General features: G+C 39.4%; 1 protein-coding gene and 1 non-coding gene across 2 annotated transcripts in view; both read left to right on the top strand.

Annotated features, from left to right (window-relative positions):
• The window catches only part of LOC103299224 (protein NPAT), a 62,522-nt gene that overhangs the window by 37,001 nt on the left and 8,637 nt on the right, over positions 1-16,884 (top strand). The window contains exons 6-15 of the mRNA XM_008156074.3: positions 119-343; positions 1,491-1,572; positions 2,655-2,742; positions 3,288-3,379; positions 3,462-3,549; positions 9,572-9,668; positions 10,326-10,454; positions 13,109-14,770; positions 16,441-16,556; positions 16,632-16,740. Of these exons, the coding sequence (XP_008154296.2) occupies positions 119-343; positions 1,491-1,572; positions 2,655-2,742; positions 3,288-3,379; positions 3,462-3,549; positions 9,572-9,668; positions 10,326-10,454; positions 13,109-14,770; positions 16,441-16,556; positions 16,632-16,740 (2,688 nt within the window). The remainder of the gene's footprint in view (positions 1-118; positions 344-1,490; positions 1,573-2,654; positions 2,743-3,287; positions 3,380-3,461; positions 3,550-9,571; positions 9,669-10,325; positions 10,455-13,108; positions 14,771-16,440; positions 16,557-16,631; positions 16,741-16,884) is intronic.
• Positions 15,956-16,085, top strand: LOC114227921 (small nucleolar RNA SNORA65). Its single transcript, XR_003614015.1, has one exon. It is a non-coding gene; the product is annotated as a small nucleolar RNA SNORA65 (small nucleolar RNA).

Here is a 16,884-nt window from a genome sequence, read left to right as displayed (position 1 = left end):
AGGCTATTTTTCAATAGATCTAATATGTTGAATAGTAGTGTATGTGTCATGTAGATTTCTTAAAATGTCCACACTAATCTGACATCGAGTCAATTTTTTAAATTCTCCTGTATTTCAGCCCGAACGAGAAGTGGAATTGCAGAAATCAAACGGCAGAGGAGGCTTGCATCTCAAGCAGCTCCCGTTAGTTCAGAGCTGCTGACTTTACCATACCTCTCAGGACAGTTTACTACTGCTCCTTTGACAGCTACACAAGTTATTCGGCCAATTGGCCAAACTTCAGTTCCTTTGAGGTCAAATTTTGTAGTGGTTAACCATTCACAATCTCAAGACATTGTGACCAGTAAGTTTAAATTTTATGCTTATAAATTTTGTGGTTAATCAAATTGTGTAAATGAAATGATGTATTATTATCTCTATACTCATAGTGTAAAATTAATAGCCTCAAAAAAGGCAAGGAAGATTTTTGATAAATTTGCCATGAAATAGCATGTTGTTAAATCTGAGATATTTTAATCTAGGATTCTTATGTCTGTTCTAAAAGGAATACACATTATATTTTTCCACTGCATTATATTTTTGTTTATCCTGGCCTGCCCTTCTGGAATGAGGAGTGTTTTCCAGTTCACCTCCATCTCTACATATTGGAAATGCTGTATACTCCTGGCTGAATCCTAAAGCTAGTGATAAACTTGAAAATTACTGGGTTCAACTTGCTTGTTGTATATCTGAAACTTTGAAACACATGATATTAAGGGGCAAAAGCTAGTTAATAACAGAGTTGGGATTAGAATTGAGGTGCCAGCTTTCTGTTTCTAGATCAGTCTTCTTTCTCTTCTGTGCAGCTAAAATTCATTGCCATCCATTACATTCTCCCTCGTTTCCATCTTTTCTCCAACCTCTTTTATACCTCTGGGTAAAAACATTTAGCATGTATACACTGTATTATACACTTAGTTTATACCTTTTATAGTTCTTTCATTCTGCCATGCTCTTCTTTTCTTGAAATTATACTGTACTTTGTGTTTTATTGCAAAATCTTAAACCATAGGTACTATATTTTATTCATCCTAATATTTTCTACAGTGCCTTGTGCATAATAGATACTCGGTATACTAAATGAATTATATATAAAACTAGGAGTCTAGTACACGATTCGAAATCGCGCAGCACCGCCCACCCTCAAGTCGCCAGTCCGGCCCTGCCTCACTCCCCGGGCCCCGCAGCAGCCACGGCCGCTGCCAGTCTGGCCCTGCCTCCCTTTCCAGCCCTTGAAGCAGCCACTGCTGATCAGGCCTTCCCCCAGCGCAGTCGTGCGGAGGCCCCTGCTGCCCCGCCCCCGACGCTGCGCACTCAACCTCCTTTTTTCCGGTCAACCGATTACAGTGTCCAGGTTAATTAGCATATATATATTTTTTGTAATGGTACTTATTCCATTGATTCAAGTTTACAAAACTAATTTATTTCCTTTATGTTTTCTTGAAATACAGCTGGAGAGGCTTTAAATATCATTCCTGGTCCTCAGGAGAAGAAAACTCATGCCAGTTTGATGTCTCCTGGTAGACGCAAAAGGTAAAATGCTTTTTAAAAGGACAAGTTTACATTAGAAATAAAATAACAAGATTGGATTAAGTTCTTGGAACTATTTACTGTTATATCTATTTCAAAACATTTAGTTCACATTGTCACCTCCCTGAAATCATGTGGCATCCTATATAATAAAAACCTAATATGCTAAGTGTCCGGTCATCTGGTGATCGGTCACCTGTTCAACCAATCAAAGCGTAATATGCTAATGATATGCTAAGGCTGCTCAACCACTCACTGTGACGTGCACTGACCACCAGGGGACAGACGCTCCTACCAGTAGGTTAGCTTGCTACTGGGGTCCGGCCAATCAGGACTGAGCGAGATGGGCCATACGTGCCCTGGAGCCCTCCCGTGGTCCCTCCCCAGCTAGCCAACCTTCCACGTCCCTCCCCGGCCCCAATTGGCCCTGATCAGGACTGGTCAAGACAGGGCCAGACACACCCTGTCTCCCTCCCATGGTCCCTCCTCCAGCCCGATGGTGCACCAGTGGGGTCCCTCAGCCTGGCCTGTGCCCCCTCACATTCAGGACCCCTTGGGGCATGTCAGAGAGCCAGTTTCAGCCCGATCCCGCAGGCCACTCCCCTCAGGAGGGTGCCAGACACAGGGCTAACGGCTGGTGAGCATTGCTACAGCAGCATGAGCCTCTCCCAATCGGGTCTGATTGGGCGCGAGTCCGCAGCAGGCGCAGTGGGGCTGGGATAAGCAGGAGCAGCAAGTAGGAGCTGTAGGCGGCGTTGGATTGTGGGTTTCAGGCTGATCCCCAAAACCTGATCCCCACAGGCCACCCAGAGGGTGGTCTTATCCCATTATAAAGTGAATCAGATGGTAATAACCTACCTTTCTATAGACCATATAGCTAATAAGTGGTAATGCTAGACTTCAAGTTCATGTGTCTATTTTTAATTTAAGACTATAATGCTTTTCCATTCTACTGCTCTTTGTTCCTACCACAAATCGAGAAAATATGTTTTATCATGATGTACATACTATGTATGTATGTATAATTATCATTGAATCTGTTAAATCATACTGCTTGAAAGACTAGCTTTTAAAATGTGTTTCAGTGAATCACAAAGGAAAAATACCACTTTGTCTGGACCTCAGTCAACAATATGGAATTTCCAGGATCCAAATGCATTTGCAGTAGAAAAAGTAAGTGACTTTCCCAAACTTTGCAATTTAAGATATTCCTGAGTTTTAAAATATTGATATAGTTACAAAGACTGTGTAGTTGAATTGCTTGGGATAGAGAGTGGTGAAGTTTAACAGTAAGAGACAACTCCTTCAGAATAGATAGACTTACGCGAATGCACCAAGTAAGAAACAGCTATATGTTTAAGAAACAATAAATACAATGTTGTTGAATTACATATCAAAAATGAGCATTTTATTGGAGTCAGATTATTAAAAATCTTTATGAAAAACTAGAGTTTTTAACTATTTTGTAATCACTGCAGAAGGAGTTAGTGAAGGACCTGGAAACACTTATAAAGTATAAAATGTAGTATTGGGTATTAATATGGAGGGAGCCACCGTAACTTCTGATTTTCCACCTAGATTTATTAAAGCTATCCATCTTTCATTAATTGGTTTTGTTTTGTTTTGTTTTGTATTTTTGGTGTGTGTGTTTGATTTTTCATAAATAACATAATATTCTATCTGTCCTTTTGCTAATACTGATTAACTTCCTTTTCCAGCAACTGGTTATTGAAAATGCACGAGAAAAAATATTAAGCAACAAATCTCTTCAAGAAAAGCTTGCAGAGAACATTAATAAGTTTTTGACTAGGTAAGCTTTGTATGTTTAAAATGCCTAATTGTTTTTGCCTAATTAGGAACTATACTAAAAAATTTTCCTTTCTGCATTACAGTGACAACAATATTGCTCAAGCACCTAAGCAAACAGATAGCAACCCTGCTGAACCTGAAACTTCAATTGATGAACTCCTGGGACTTCAGGTATGGGTAAGGGTGGCTGTATATGAAATACATTTACTCATAGTTAAAAACAATGGTATTTTGGCCCTAGCCAGTTTGGCACAGTGGCTAGAGCGTCAGCCTGCAGAGTGACGGATCCCAGGTTTGATTCTGGTCAAAGGCACATGCCTGGTTGTGGCCTCAATCCCCATAGGGGCCATGCAGGAGGCAGCCAGTCAATGATTCTCATCAATGATGTTTCTAACTCCCTCTCCCTTCTCTCTGAAATCAGTAAAAAATTATCCTATCTAATAAAAGAGTAATATGCAAATTAACCATCACTCTGTTACACTCAAGCCACGCCCACCAGCCAATCAGAGAGAGTATGTAAATTAACCCCAACCAAGATGGCGGCCACTGAGCGAGCAGGAGGGAGGCTTAGCTTTCCCTGATGATGGAGGAAGCTAAGCTTTCCACACACCCTGGCGGGCCCAGGCCTCTACTCAAGGCTACAAAGTTTCAATTATAGAAGATAAATAAAATCCAACAGAAATGGCGGCAGCCACGGAGCTGCAGAGAGCAGGAGTCTAGGGTTGCCCCCGGCAATGGAGGAAGCCAAGTTTCTACAGCCCTGGCCGGCCCAGGCCTCCACTTAAGACTACAAAGTTTCAATTATAGAAGGTAAATAAACTCCAACAGAAATGGCGGCAGCCATGGAGCGAGCAGGAGGCATGGCTCTACTTCAGGCTACAAAGTTTCAGTTGTAGAAGATAAATCAATCACAAATACCAGGGTCCCCACTTGGGTCGCAGGGGGGGCATGGCCAGCCTGAAAACCACCACAGGCCCCTCTCCCAGGCCGCCCCATGCCCCAAGGGAACCCCCACTCATGCACCAGACCTCTGTCACTCCAACACACAAGATGGCTGCCCCCATGTGGACACAAGATGGCCAGCAGGGGAGGGAAGTTGAGAGGGACCAGGCCTGCAAGGGAGGGCAGTTTTGAGCGATCAGACCAGCAGGGGAGGGCAGTTGGGAGGGACCAGGCCTGCAAGGGAGGGCAGTTAGGGGTGACCAAGTCGGCAGAGGAGGGAAGTTGGGGGTGACCGGGCCTGCAGGGAAAGGCAGTTGGGGGGGGACCCAGGCCTGCAGAGGAGGGCAGTTAGGGGCAAACAGGCTGGCAGGGGAGCAGTTGGGCATCAATCAGGCTGGCAGCAGAGTGGTTACGGTGTGATCAGGCTGGCAGGCAAAAGCGGTTAGGGCAGTGATGGGCAACCTTTTGAGCTTGGTGTGTCAAACTTCGCCAAAAAACTGAGCATAACTCGGGTAGTGTGTCACTTTGAGGAAAAAACTAACTCCAAGACTCTAGTCACAAATGTTTCATCCTCAGGAGCACCAAATGTTTCATCCTCGGCATGCGGCTGCGTGTCATCAGAAATGGACACAGCTACGCGTGTCAGTGCTGACACGTGTCATAGGTTCGCCATCACTGGGTTAGGGGCTATCAGGAAGGCAGGCAGGCAAGCCGTTGGGAGCCAGCAGTCCTGGATTGTGAGAGGGACATCCCCCGAGGGGTCCCAGCTTGGAGAGGGTGCAGGCTGGGCTGAGGGACACACCCATCCCCCCACCCCCTGTGCACGAATTTCGTGCACCGGGCCCCTAGTATATATATAAAAAGATGATATTTTTGTTTTATTTCAAAACCATTGCCAACAGATTAGATATATAATTATTTAAAATAATTAAGATATAGATTTTCTTTATTATCTGAATGTAATCTGTTCCTAAAAATTTGTTAGTGACCCTAGCCAGTTTGGCTCAGTGGATAGAGCTACAGCCTGCAGACTCAAGGGTCCCAGGTTCAATTCTGGTCAAGGTCATGTACCTTGGTTGCGGGCACATCCCGCTAGGGGGTATGCAGGAGGCAGCTGAATAATGTTTCTCTCTCATCCATGTTTCTAACTTTCTCCCTCTCTGTAAAAAATCAATAAAATATATATTTTAAAAAAATTTGTTAGTGAATTTTCTGATAATCATTCAAAATTGCATTATAGTCATTTACCACATAGTATTTTGGTCAGTGAGGACCGCATATACCAAGGTGGTTCCATAATAAGATTACTAGTGGAACTGAATTTTCTGTAAGAAATGGGAAGATATGTGATTCAGAAGAAATTTTTTTTCTTACAGCAGCAACATCTGTGGAACTTGGCAATCTGTAGATTCCTTCTCACTCATGGCACCTCAATTTTTAGTGCACAGGTTACATCCCAGTCAGTTAGCTACTGGCCTGTTTCAGTACAGAGGAGCCTGTCCTCAGTGCTACGCATGCGGAGGGCACTACAGCCCTCCCAGATCTATCCAGAGGACATTGTTGTAAGTTCTTTGTACGAGGACACAGGTCCACAGGAGCTACCTTAGCAGCTATTGCGTGCCACTGCCACTTTAATAAAAGCTTTCTGTGATAGTATGGAACCAGCCTGACCCTGTACTTTGGGAATATTTTCAGGCTGTAATGCTGTAAAGCATAGAAAAGTTTTATTTCTTTCATCAGTTCAATGCCTGAGAGTGACCTTTGTGCCAGTGGAATGAAAAACAAATTTCCAAAGTCAAAATACTGAGTTCTTAGTACTACACCATGTCCATGTTAAATACCCTCATTTTTCAAAAATATTTTTTTATTGATTTCAAAGAGGAAAGAAGAGAAAGATAGAAACATCAATGATGAGAGAGAATCATTGATTAGCTGCCTCCTGCACGACCCACACTGGTGATCAAGCCCACAGCCCAGGCATGTGCCCCAACCAGGAATCGAAATGTGACCTCCCGGTTCATAGGTTGACCCACAACCACTAAGCCATGCCAGCTGGGGGACACCCTCACTTTTTTATGGCTACCACAAAGTTGCTTAATCTTAACACTGGTCCAGTATGCAATAGCCCAAACCACATCATCCTGACTATCCCCTATGTTCCTGTATTTTGCCATCTTGATATCTGTCTATTCCTGCTGATTCTCAGGCCACCTCACTTCCTCCTGACAGTCACTCTTAGAGTGATTTATGCTTTACCCAGCTATATTTCCTATTAGTCTAGCCCACATCCCTGTTCATAGAGCAGCATTGGCAGCTCGATGTTCTGTTGCTTACCCTGTTGGGAGGAGGCATGAGAAGGGTTTGTGGGACAATATGTATAAAGTCTGTATTAGTGTAAAGAATGTATTAGGCCTTCACATTCACTCACTGATTATCCAGAGCAATTTCCAGTGTTGCAAGCTCTATTCATACTGAGTGCTATGTATAGGTATACCATTTTTAACCTTTTAGACCATATTCTTACAGGACCTTTTCTAAGTTTAGATACATTTAGATACACAAGTACTTAATATGTTTGTGTTAAAATTGCCTACAGCATTCAGTATAATAGCATGCTATACAGGTTTGTAGCCTAGGAGCAATAAGCTATAACATATACCCTGTAGTAGGCTACATCTTCTCAGTTTGATTTCAGGCAGTTCTGAATGATGGCTGTTGTCTATTTTAGTTGTAATTTTGATTGTGGGAGGCAGCAAGTGCCAGTATATGATGTTCACACAATGACAAAATCCACTAATGGTGCATTTCTCAGAAAATATCCCATTGTTAAGTGATTCATTTTCAGTTTTTTTGAAAAAATAATTGACATACATTACTGTATAAGTTTAAGGCAGATAGTATGATGATTTGATTTACATATATTAAAATTGCCTTATTTAAATGGTAAAAGTAATAAAACCCATTGAATAACTTTAATCAACTCTTCCAGATATCAGTAAAGCCCTTCCTATGTCCATGCAACAATCAGTCATGTATTTCTAAGTATTTAATACTCAAAGGTTCATTAGTGGGTATGTTTGTGTGCAATAAGCAGCAGTGCTGAGCAGTGTGTAATAAGTTAATTTTCTCTGCACCGCTGTAAACTATAAAAATGTAAAAAAAAGATAAAATGGATTCAAGTAATATTTAACAAAGTATAATGAACATTTACTGAGTAATTTTGTGAGACTGCTAAGAAAAGGAAGATGGGGATAATAGTCACTTGCTATTCAGTGGAGGTGAAAGTGAGTAAGCTGGTAAAGGAACAATTTAACAGTATATATTTTAAGATTTCGTCCATGAGAAAATAGCCTTTTTGAAGAGCAGCTGAGATTGTGACTATAGCACATCCTTTTACTTGGACTGCTGGGCAATGTAATCATGTTTGTTGCCATGCCCACAAAATGAATTCAGTAAATTCATTATAGTGGGTTTTCTTTCAGATGATGAATTCTGGTAAAAACCATTGAATTTTTTTTCTTTTTGTTCAGAATAATTTTATTTTTCTTTTGAATAATTTTTTTAAACATACATAAAAATACATTTCCTATATTCTCCCGTGGTGAAATTCAGTAAATTTAACAAAATAGGATAAGCTTTTATAAAGCAACCTTTACATTATTTATCATTACTGCTTTTTAACGCTGCTTCTATCTTAATGTTTAACAAATGCATGTCTATTCTAAATTTTTATAATCTCAAAGTCCTTCCTTATATTTTCTCCACAAACATTTAAAATCAGGTGGTTACTGTACTGTAATCAAGGCACTCTGTTAGATATGTGAGAGGTTATATTAAAGTGATGATGCAACCTTCTGCTATTGTTTGTTTGTAATGCTGTGCAGTATCTGTCAGAAGTTAAATATCCAGGTTTAGATAGCTTTTTTAAAAAACTGCAAGACGCCCTCACTGATTTGACTCAATGAATAGAGTGTCAGCCTTCGGTCAAGGACACATGCCCAGGTTACGGGCAGGGGTTGTGCAGGACGCAGCCTATCAATGATTCTCTGTCGTCATTGATGTTTCTATCTCTCTCCCTCTCTTTTCCTCTCTGAAATCAATAAAAAATAATAATAAATAAAAGAACAGCAAGACATAATATCCAACTGAATAGTATATACATCAAATTCACTAAGGCATGAATAGCTAGTTATACAAATAGGTGAAGTAGGCATTTAAAAAATATTTACAAGACCTGGAGGTAGGGAGATATCTTAGGCTATACAAATTACTGTAATAATAATTTTTTACTTATTTTAATCTATATAAGATGGTGGATGTTAAATTATTGTGGAATCATTTTACATTGTATGTAGTAGGTCAAGTAATTATGCTGTACACTTTAAACTTACACAGTATAAGTGACACAGTGCACGAAATTCATGCACATTAAAAGGGAATTAATTAGAGGAAATATTTTATTTTGTTTTTTATATTGATTTTTTACAGAGAGGAAGGGAGAGGGATAGAGAGTTAGAAACATCGATCAGCTGCCTCTGCACACCTCCTACTGGGGATGTGCCTACAACCAAGGTACATGCCCTTGACCGGAATCGAACCTAGGACCTTTCAGTCTGCAGGCCGACGCTCTATCCATTGAGCCAAACCGGTTATGGCTAGAGGAAATATGTTAATATTGTTATTTGCCCTTTCTCTATAATAGAAGTGTCAGAGATGAAAGAAAATTAGTAAAATGTATATGAAAACCTCCCTCCTATCAGAGTCTGGGGCGCGCCGCCAAACCCAGAGTTAAGCCCCCGGCCACCCACGTGCGCCTCAAAATCGCGTGAGACCCAGACCCGGATGGCCCCACCCTCGTCAAGCCCCGCAGGGCAAGGGGCACAGCCTCAGGTCCCCCGGCCCGGTGCCAGGGTGGGGAGGGGGCACAGCCTCAGGTCCCCTGGCCCGGTGCCAGGGTGGGGAGGGGGCACAGCCTCAGGTCCCCTGGCCCGGTGCCAGGGTGGGGAGGGAGCACAGCCTCAGGTCCCCTGGGGCAGGAGATGCGGCCTCAGGTCCCCCGGCGCAAGGGCGTGATGACCATTTGCATATTAGCTCTTTATTATATAGGATTACATGTCAAATTATAGCTTGATTTTATTTTGTATTTATATATGTGTATAGTTCCTATGTTTATTTAATGTTTGAGAATATCTTATTTTGCTAGTATTAAACTATATTAATTCAATGAGGATTTGTTTTTTGTTTTTGGTAGAGTGAAATCCATATGTCTGAAGAAGCTATTCAAGATATACTGGAACAGACAGAATCAGATCCAGCATTTCAGGCACTCTTTGATCTCTTTGACTATGGTAAGAAGACCGTTTCTTTCAAGGCAGTTAGAAGAAAAAAGTTTCTCCGTTTCTTTGGAAACTTAACCAAAGTGAAGCAACATTCCCCAGAGCATCTGAAAAAAGTTCCTATTTTCATTAAACATTATACAGATACGAAAGGAGTTTTTGTTTTGTTTTTCTTTAAAAAACTTGAGCTAAGTTGTAAAAATGCAGAACAGTTTTTTAAAAGTTTTGGGTTTTTTGTGGGCATTTTTGCCAGGCAGCACAAATGTGTTGAAGTCTGCTACTATACATACATTATACCAAACACAGTTGGATAATACAGAAGGAATACAAAAAGTTGGCTATTTCCCTCAACCTTATGGCCTAGTGCAGTAATTCTCAGTGTAGTCTCTCAACCAGCAATATCAGCATTATATGAGAATATGTTAAAAATGCAAAATTTGTGGCCCCCTCCCCCATGTGATTCTAGGCTAAAGTTTTAAGAACTACCTGTCTGGTGGAAAAATCTTTATACTTGTCAGTTATATATAAGGCACTATATTAAAAACATCCAAAATACCATAATCAAAACCAATGTCTAACATTTGCTTGACCACTGTCAAGCTTCATTAATTGATGCTTATTTTTATTTTAGTCATGTAACCGATTGTTTCCCTGTTCCCTTTTTAACAGGTAAAACAAAGAATAATAAAAATTTATCACAAGGCATTTCCAGTCAGCATATGGAAACCAATCCCAATGTAGTCTTAGCAGATGAAACTAATCTAACAGTTAAAGGTTCTTTTAAAACAGAAGAATCTGGTAAGAATTTGACTTTGTTAATATCATCAATCCAAACCCTAAATGTCAGTCTCAAAATTTCAAAAGCAAAAACCCTTGTCTAATTTGGAAGTTCAAATTACCACGTAGGTCATTTTTGTATTTCTAGTATTCTCTCTTTGTTAGAAAAAAATATAAAAAGAAAATTACTCCCCAGACTTTAGTACTTTGATTAAAAGATGAATTTTTAGTACTTACTCTTCCATGATACAATAGATTCTTGACATGCACAAATTGGTATTAGTGGTGTTGACGAATTCAACAAAAATCTATAACATTTGATACAATTTTTTGAGCCATAAATTCACATCTCTAATATACAAGGTTGGTGTGTGGTATTAATCATTCAGGCTAGTAAACAAATTTAGCTGACTGCTCAGTATCTACAGTATACCTCACTTATTTAGCAGAAAGTATATGTTATTTCTTGAATTAAGGATTTTATGAGGTTTGAGGTAATACTTCTCTTTGTCTATAACTCAATTCTTTGTATGTATATCTGCCTCCCATGGAGTACCAATATGACACATAATTGCCCCACAGTAACTACTTATTAAATGAGGGAAGATAGTGAATATGTTCATTTTAAATCTTTTGCCAGTTTTCTTCAAATTGTACTTTGGTGAAATACAACACATGTACAGAACTACACAGTAAAAAATGTATATAGCTTATTGAATTACAGTCCAGCAAATACCATATAACCATCTCTCAAATTAAAAATGAAACACCACAGCAGCACCAAAACCTCTCTTCATGTCGCTTCCCAATCAATATATTTTCCATCCCTGTTCCTCAAAGATAACCATTATCCTGGTTTCTCTCACATTATCCTGGCATCTCACACTTCTTGCTAACCTCTTTAGTACCACCTGTATTCATTTCTGTCTGCAACAAGCTACGCCAAAGTAATCATTTCTTTCTGATCATGTGTTCTTAAATGTTATTACCCCTAAAAACCCTGATGGTTTCCTAGTTTTGCATCATGTCTTACAAAAATTAATTTTGGAGAATCTCAAAACTACATTTCTTCTTTGAGTCCTCTGCCTACACCCAAGTCCAATCCTCCATTTCTTCTTCGCCTGAATTATGTTGGGGTATATCTTTCTCACTATATAGTATGTGTGAAACAACGTGCTTCAATTAAGCTCTACCATGCACAAAATGAGGTTTGAAATTTATTTTCTCAGATGGTCTTCCTGCTTCATTGAAACTTGACTAGTGAATTTATTTGGCCTGACTGCAATCTCCACTAGTTTCCCCACAATAAGGATACAAGTGTTTTCTGTACCAAATATTATTTTACCAGTGTCACATTAACAGAATTACATGATTGTTGATAAACATTTCCTGTATTTTTTATATTGTTAATTGTTACTGTTTTCTATCCTAACCTGTGAATACTGTATGCAGTTTTTCAGTACTGTGCTATTTTCTAAAGTATCTTTTCCTCTTATTCCAGCTGTCACACTACATTTTTCAAGATATAATACCTCCTTTATAACACTTGTTCACATCCCTAGCAAAAAGAGGTGCCTTTTGTTCCTATACTTTCACAGTTTTTATCATGTTTTATTACAGCTTTCTGTTCTGTATTTGCTTTCCTTACTAGACTGATTTCTCCAAGGTCATTCATCTTCGTTTCCCAGTACCAATCATATGGTTGATCTTCAATAAATGTGTGTTGAATATCAAACAATATACAATAACATTGTATGTTGATCGTGCAAAATGTGCTTGGCGCCATTTCACCTTTAAGAATATATCAGATAAGGTCAATAGAAATAGTAGAAGTTAAAAAGTTAGCTGTCTTGAAAAAAACTGTGTGTTTGGACCTCTTTTTTTTTATATATGCTGGTAAATATTTGATGTTCTTAAACCTGTATACTTTATCCTTCATTGTGTCTGTCATCTATTTTCCGAGAAGGTTGAAAACAATTTGACACTTGTTTAAAAGGCATCCTCCTATATAATATAACACTAATATGCAAATTAACCGTCATGTCCTTGCACAAGATGGCCGCCCTGGGAGGGCAGTTGTGGGCAATCAGGCCAGCAGGGGAGGGCAGTTGGGGTGACCAGGCCGAAGGGGAGGGCAGTTGGGGGGACCAGGCCTGCAGGGGAGGGAATTTGGGGGGGGGTGGGACCAGGCCTGCAGAGGAGGGCAGTTGGGGGCGATTGGGCCGGCAGGGGAGGGTCGTTGTGGGTGTCTGGGCCGGCAGGGAAGGGCAGTTGGGAGCAATCAGGTCGGCAGGGGAGCAGTTAGGCGTCGATCAGGCTGGCAGGGGAGTGGTTAGGAGGTGATCAGGCAGGAAGACAATCGAGTGGTTGGGAGTCAGCAGTCCCCGATTGTGAGAGTGATGTCCAAGGGGTCCCAGATTGGAGAGGGTGCAGGCTGGACTGAGGGACACACACACACACACACACACACACACACCAGTGCATGAATTTTGAGCACCAGGCCTCTAGTCTATAATAAGAAAAGTACCTTTTAGTACTTTTGATACATCAGACTTCTGCTTACTGGTATGTCAATGATTGGTGACTTATTTGGCTAAATAGGTTTTATATAAAGATGACTACCTCAAAAGCTGTACATACTCACCATATCTTTCTACTATGCTAATATTTTGCAGATGATCAATCTGGTCAACCCCCACTTTGTACATCTTATCAAAATGAAGACACATCAAATGCTTTAAAGAATGGCAGCAACCATGATGAGCTTAGACAGGAAGCCCAGGGACATTTTTCCCAGATAGGTTCTAGCATCCAGAAAAAAACCTTCAAAACAGGTGTACCTACTGAACAGAAGTGTAACCTTGATATTACCTTTGAGTCTGTGCCTAATTTAAATGACTTTAACCAAAGAGTAAATTCTGATGCCAAATGTAATCAGCATTGTGGTGAATTACACACCAATCAAATGTTCACTGAAACTGACGTGGCTATGGAAGTTGAAAAGAACTCTTTGTCTCCAAATGTGCCGAATGAATCTCGATTACAAGTAGATCAGTCTGATACACCAGTAACTTCATTTGTTTCCCTTGGTGGTGAAACTAAAAATGAAAACTTAACTCTCTCTGGGAAAAATTCTCAACTTTTATCCCAAAATATACCATTAACTGGAAAGCCATCTAAAAAAAGCCAATTTTGTGAAAATTCTAATGATATAGGAAGACTGAAAACTAATTTCCCTGGTTCCAAAGCACTGGAGTCTAGAGAAATTCATCAGAGTAAAATTGACATTGATGATGTATTACCAGTGACATCACAACTTTCAGAGTGCCAAGATAATTCTTCACTTCAAAGTATATCTGTGTCTGTTGAAAATTCAGTTTTAAATGTATCTGAACAAGGAGAAATTGGTCTTGGAGATTCAATATCTTCAATTAAACAACCATCTAATGATTCATCATGTATTGAGTTAGATCATACAGGACATGAAAATCAGCCCTCCAAGTCTGATAAAGTTGCTTTGGATTCACAAGAACCTTCATCTTCTGCAAAAGAAGATGGAAATAGTGTTTTTCTCTCATTAGATGAAAATGAAAACTGTGGGGAAGTTGCATTGATGCCTCCAGAAGGTAATCTTGTAGAAGAAAGACATTCTCTTCCTTCAGAACCTGTGTGCTCTTCAGTGGTAGAGTCTCGCCCTGAGTCCCAAAATACTAGTGATAAACCTGCTAGCAACAACTCAACAGAGATAGATGCATCAAATATTGTCTCTCTCAAAATTATCATTAGTGATGATTCCTTTGTGTCCTCAGAGACTGAACTTAACACTGCTGTTTCTAGTATCAGTGGAGAAAATGTGCCAACTATAATTTTGTCCTCTGCTAAATCACCTGCCAAAAATGCAGAATTAGTTAAATGTCTGTCTTCAGAAGAAACTGTAGGTGCTATCACATCTGCTGAAGGAACAGGGAATTCAGCCTCAATGGAACAGAGCCTTTTAGTGCTTAAACCTGGAGACTCTGCAGTAAACAACACTCAGAGTGAAGACAGCATTGCTTTTTCAGCCAATGTTACACCATGTGCTTCCAAGGATGGGGGATATATACAATTGATGCCAGCTACAAGCACAACTTTTGGCAGTTCGAATAACATTCTGATAGCTACCTGCGTGACTGATCCAACAGCCTTGGGAACAACTGTAACTCAGTCGAGTGTTGTGGTGTTGCCTGGAAATTCTGCACCTTTGACTGCCCAACCTTCACCGTCCCAGTTACAGACACCACCAAGGTCAAACAGTGTATTTGCTGTCAACCAAGCTGTGTCACCCAACTTTTCACAAGGTAACTAACTAACTTTAAGAACATACTGAAGTTTACTTCTGTGGAGTAGGATCTAATTTCTCTTGTGTATATTGTTATTGACTAAGCGATAATAAGTCATAGGTAGTATGAGAAAAGATTCTGAAGTATGTGATTATACCTCCTCTTTAGCTAATTAATTTAAACTTTTTTTTATCTGCTAAGCGATGGAATTTGATGGTTTACAGTTTTTCCTTTTTTTTTACAACTATTTCCCAATCCATGTGCTAAACTACAAAAGAGAAAAGAAAGATTAATTTATCAAATAGCTATATATCTACTAAAACCCATTGTTCTGTGAATTTTTAAAAATAGATCTATTATAGTCTTAATTTTCAAGGAATTTATTATCTATTTGGAAAGACTTTAAGACACAACCTGAATTTCTCCCTTTGTAATTTCTCACTGTCTTTCACCTTTTAGAATTGATCCCTATCTTTAGACTTCTTTGTTTATAGAGGACTTGTGACAATTAGTACATGCTTTTTTATCTGTAGTTGGTGATTGACATGCCTGTCATATTATTTTTTTATGTTTCTTGAAGGTAGAGCTTATGATACATTCATCTACATTTCCTTAATTATTGGTTCCTACTTTTCCCCCCTCTTTTACATTTATAGGCATACAGTAACATTTGATTAAACACCAACAATTAAGTACCAAGCCTAATGGCTTGGTATCAAGTGCTATTTAAAATAAGATAAAGGTAGAGAATGTGGAACTTGAGATGAAACTTAGAGAAGTAAGGTAGTATTTGGAGTAAAAGGAAGGAAGGAATCTTAAGTAGCACAAGTGTAGGTAGATATTTGAGTTGCTGAAGTAGGTATTCATGAAAGTGAGATCATCCTGAGAAGCAGTTAGTGAAAGTGTATAAGGAAAAGATTCATTTACAGGGCAGGGCTAAATTATGATAGCCACAGGCTCTATTGTTGACGTCTAAGGACCATGTAAGCATTGTCCTTCACCGTCCCAATTACAGACACTGGAACTTTTTTGACCAATACCATTGAGATAATAGGTTGGGGTTGTGAGCAAGTATTGGGCTATTAATATTCAGTTGGAACCCTAGTAATCTGGTATAAGATTCAGACTTGAAACCTTCACCACCCATTTTCTAATAAGTTTTACTATTATTTCTAGAGGAATCTAGATATAAATATATAGCCACCCGCCACTGCACCTGACCACTTCCCTGTTGGCTGGTGCATTCCAGTGGTGAGCTAAAACTAAACCCCAGCTTAGGAAACAGGGTTATTCTTCATGTGGATGACTCTGTGCCGAAAGCATGGGAACAACGAGGAAACGGCTGAGGGAGGACATTATGTGGTCTGCTCTGGCTTTGGGTTGTAACAAAGCTTTTGCTGTGTTTTCTTTTTTTCTGCAGAAAAGAAAAAAGTTATAAATATAATATGATATCTTGGCTGTAGAGTCTTATGCTTGCTTATGATATTCACCTTGACTAAATGCCATCACTACTTTAATATTCAAATTCACTTTTCCTTAATTTATTAGTTCCTAAGTTAATTTCATAAAAAGAAAAGAAAATTGTAAGAAAGGGGGATTATAATTTTAGAGAGTTTGTTTCAAATTAGTAATCATTTTGGTGTCATGAGACAGAATCTTATTTTATTAAATTTTGTTGGTTTTTTTAGGATCTGCCATCATAATTGCTTCTCCAGTCCAGCCTGTACTCCAAGGAATGGTAGGAATGATACCTGTATCTGTGGTTGGTCAGAATGCAAATACATTTTCTGCTCCTCCTCAGCAGGTAAGATCTATGAACAAAAAGTGGTGCGTTGATGTTTTTTCAAACATAGTTTATAACTAATGGCTTCTTTTATAGGTCCTTCACATGCCTTTGGCAGCACCTGTATGCAATAGAAGTATCCCTCAATTCCCTGTGCCTCCAAAGTCTCAGAAAACTCAGGGACTAAGAAATAAGCCTTGTACAGGTACATTTTTAAATTCATTAATGTCAGCTTTATGTTTATATATTCATTTGTTTGCAACAACACTACAGTATTTTCTTTTTGAGTACTTAAACCATTCCTAACAGGTGATCATCCATTCTTTGCTTAAAGTTTTTACAACAACTT

This window comes from Eptesicus fuscus, chromosome 13 (assembly GCF_027574615.1).
Source record: "Eptesicus fuscus isolate TK198812 chromosome 13, DD_ASM_mEF_20220401, whole genome shotgun sequence".
NCBI lineage: Eukaryota > Metazoa > Chordata > Mammalia > Chiroptera > Vespertilionidae > Eptesicus > Eptesicus fuscus.
Note: the sequence above shows the minus strand (reverse complement) of the source record. Positions and strands in the feature narration are given on the sequence as shown.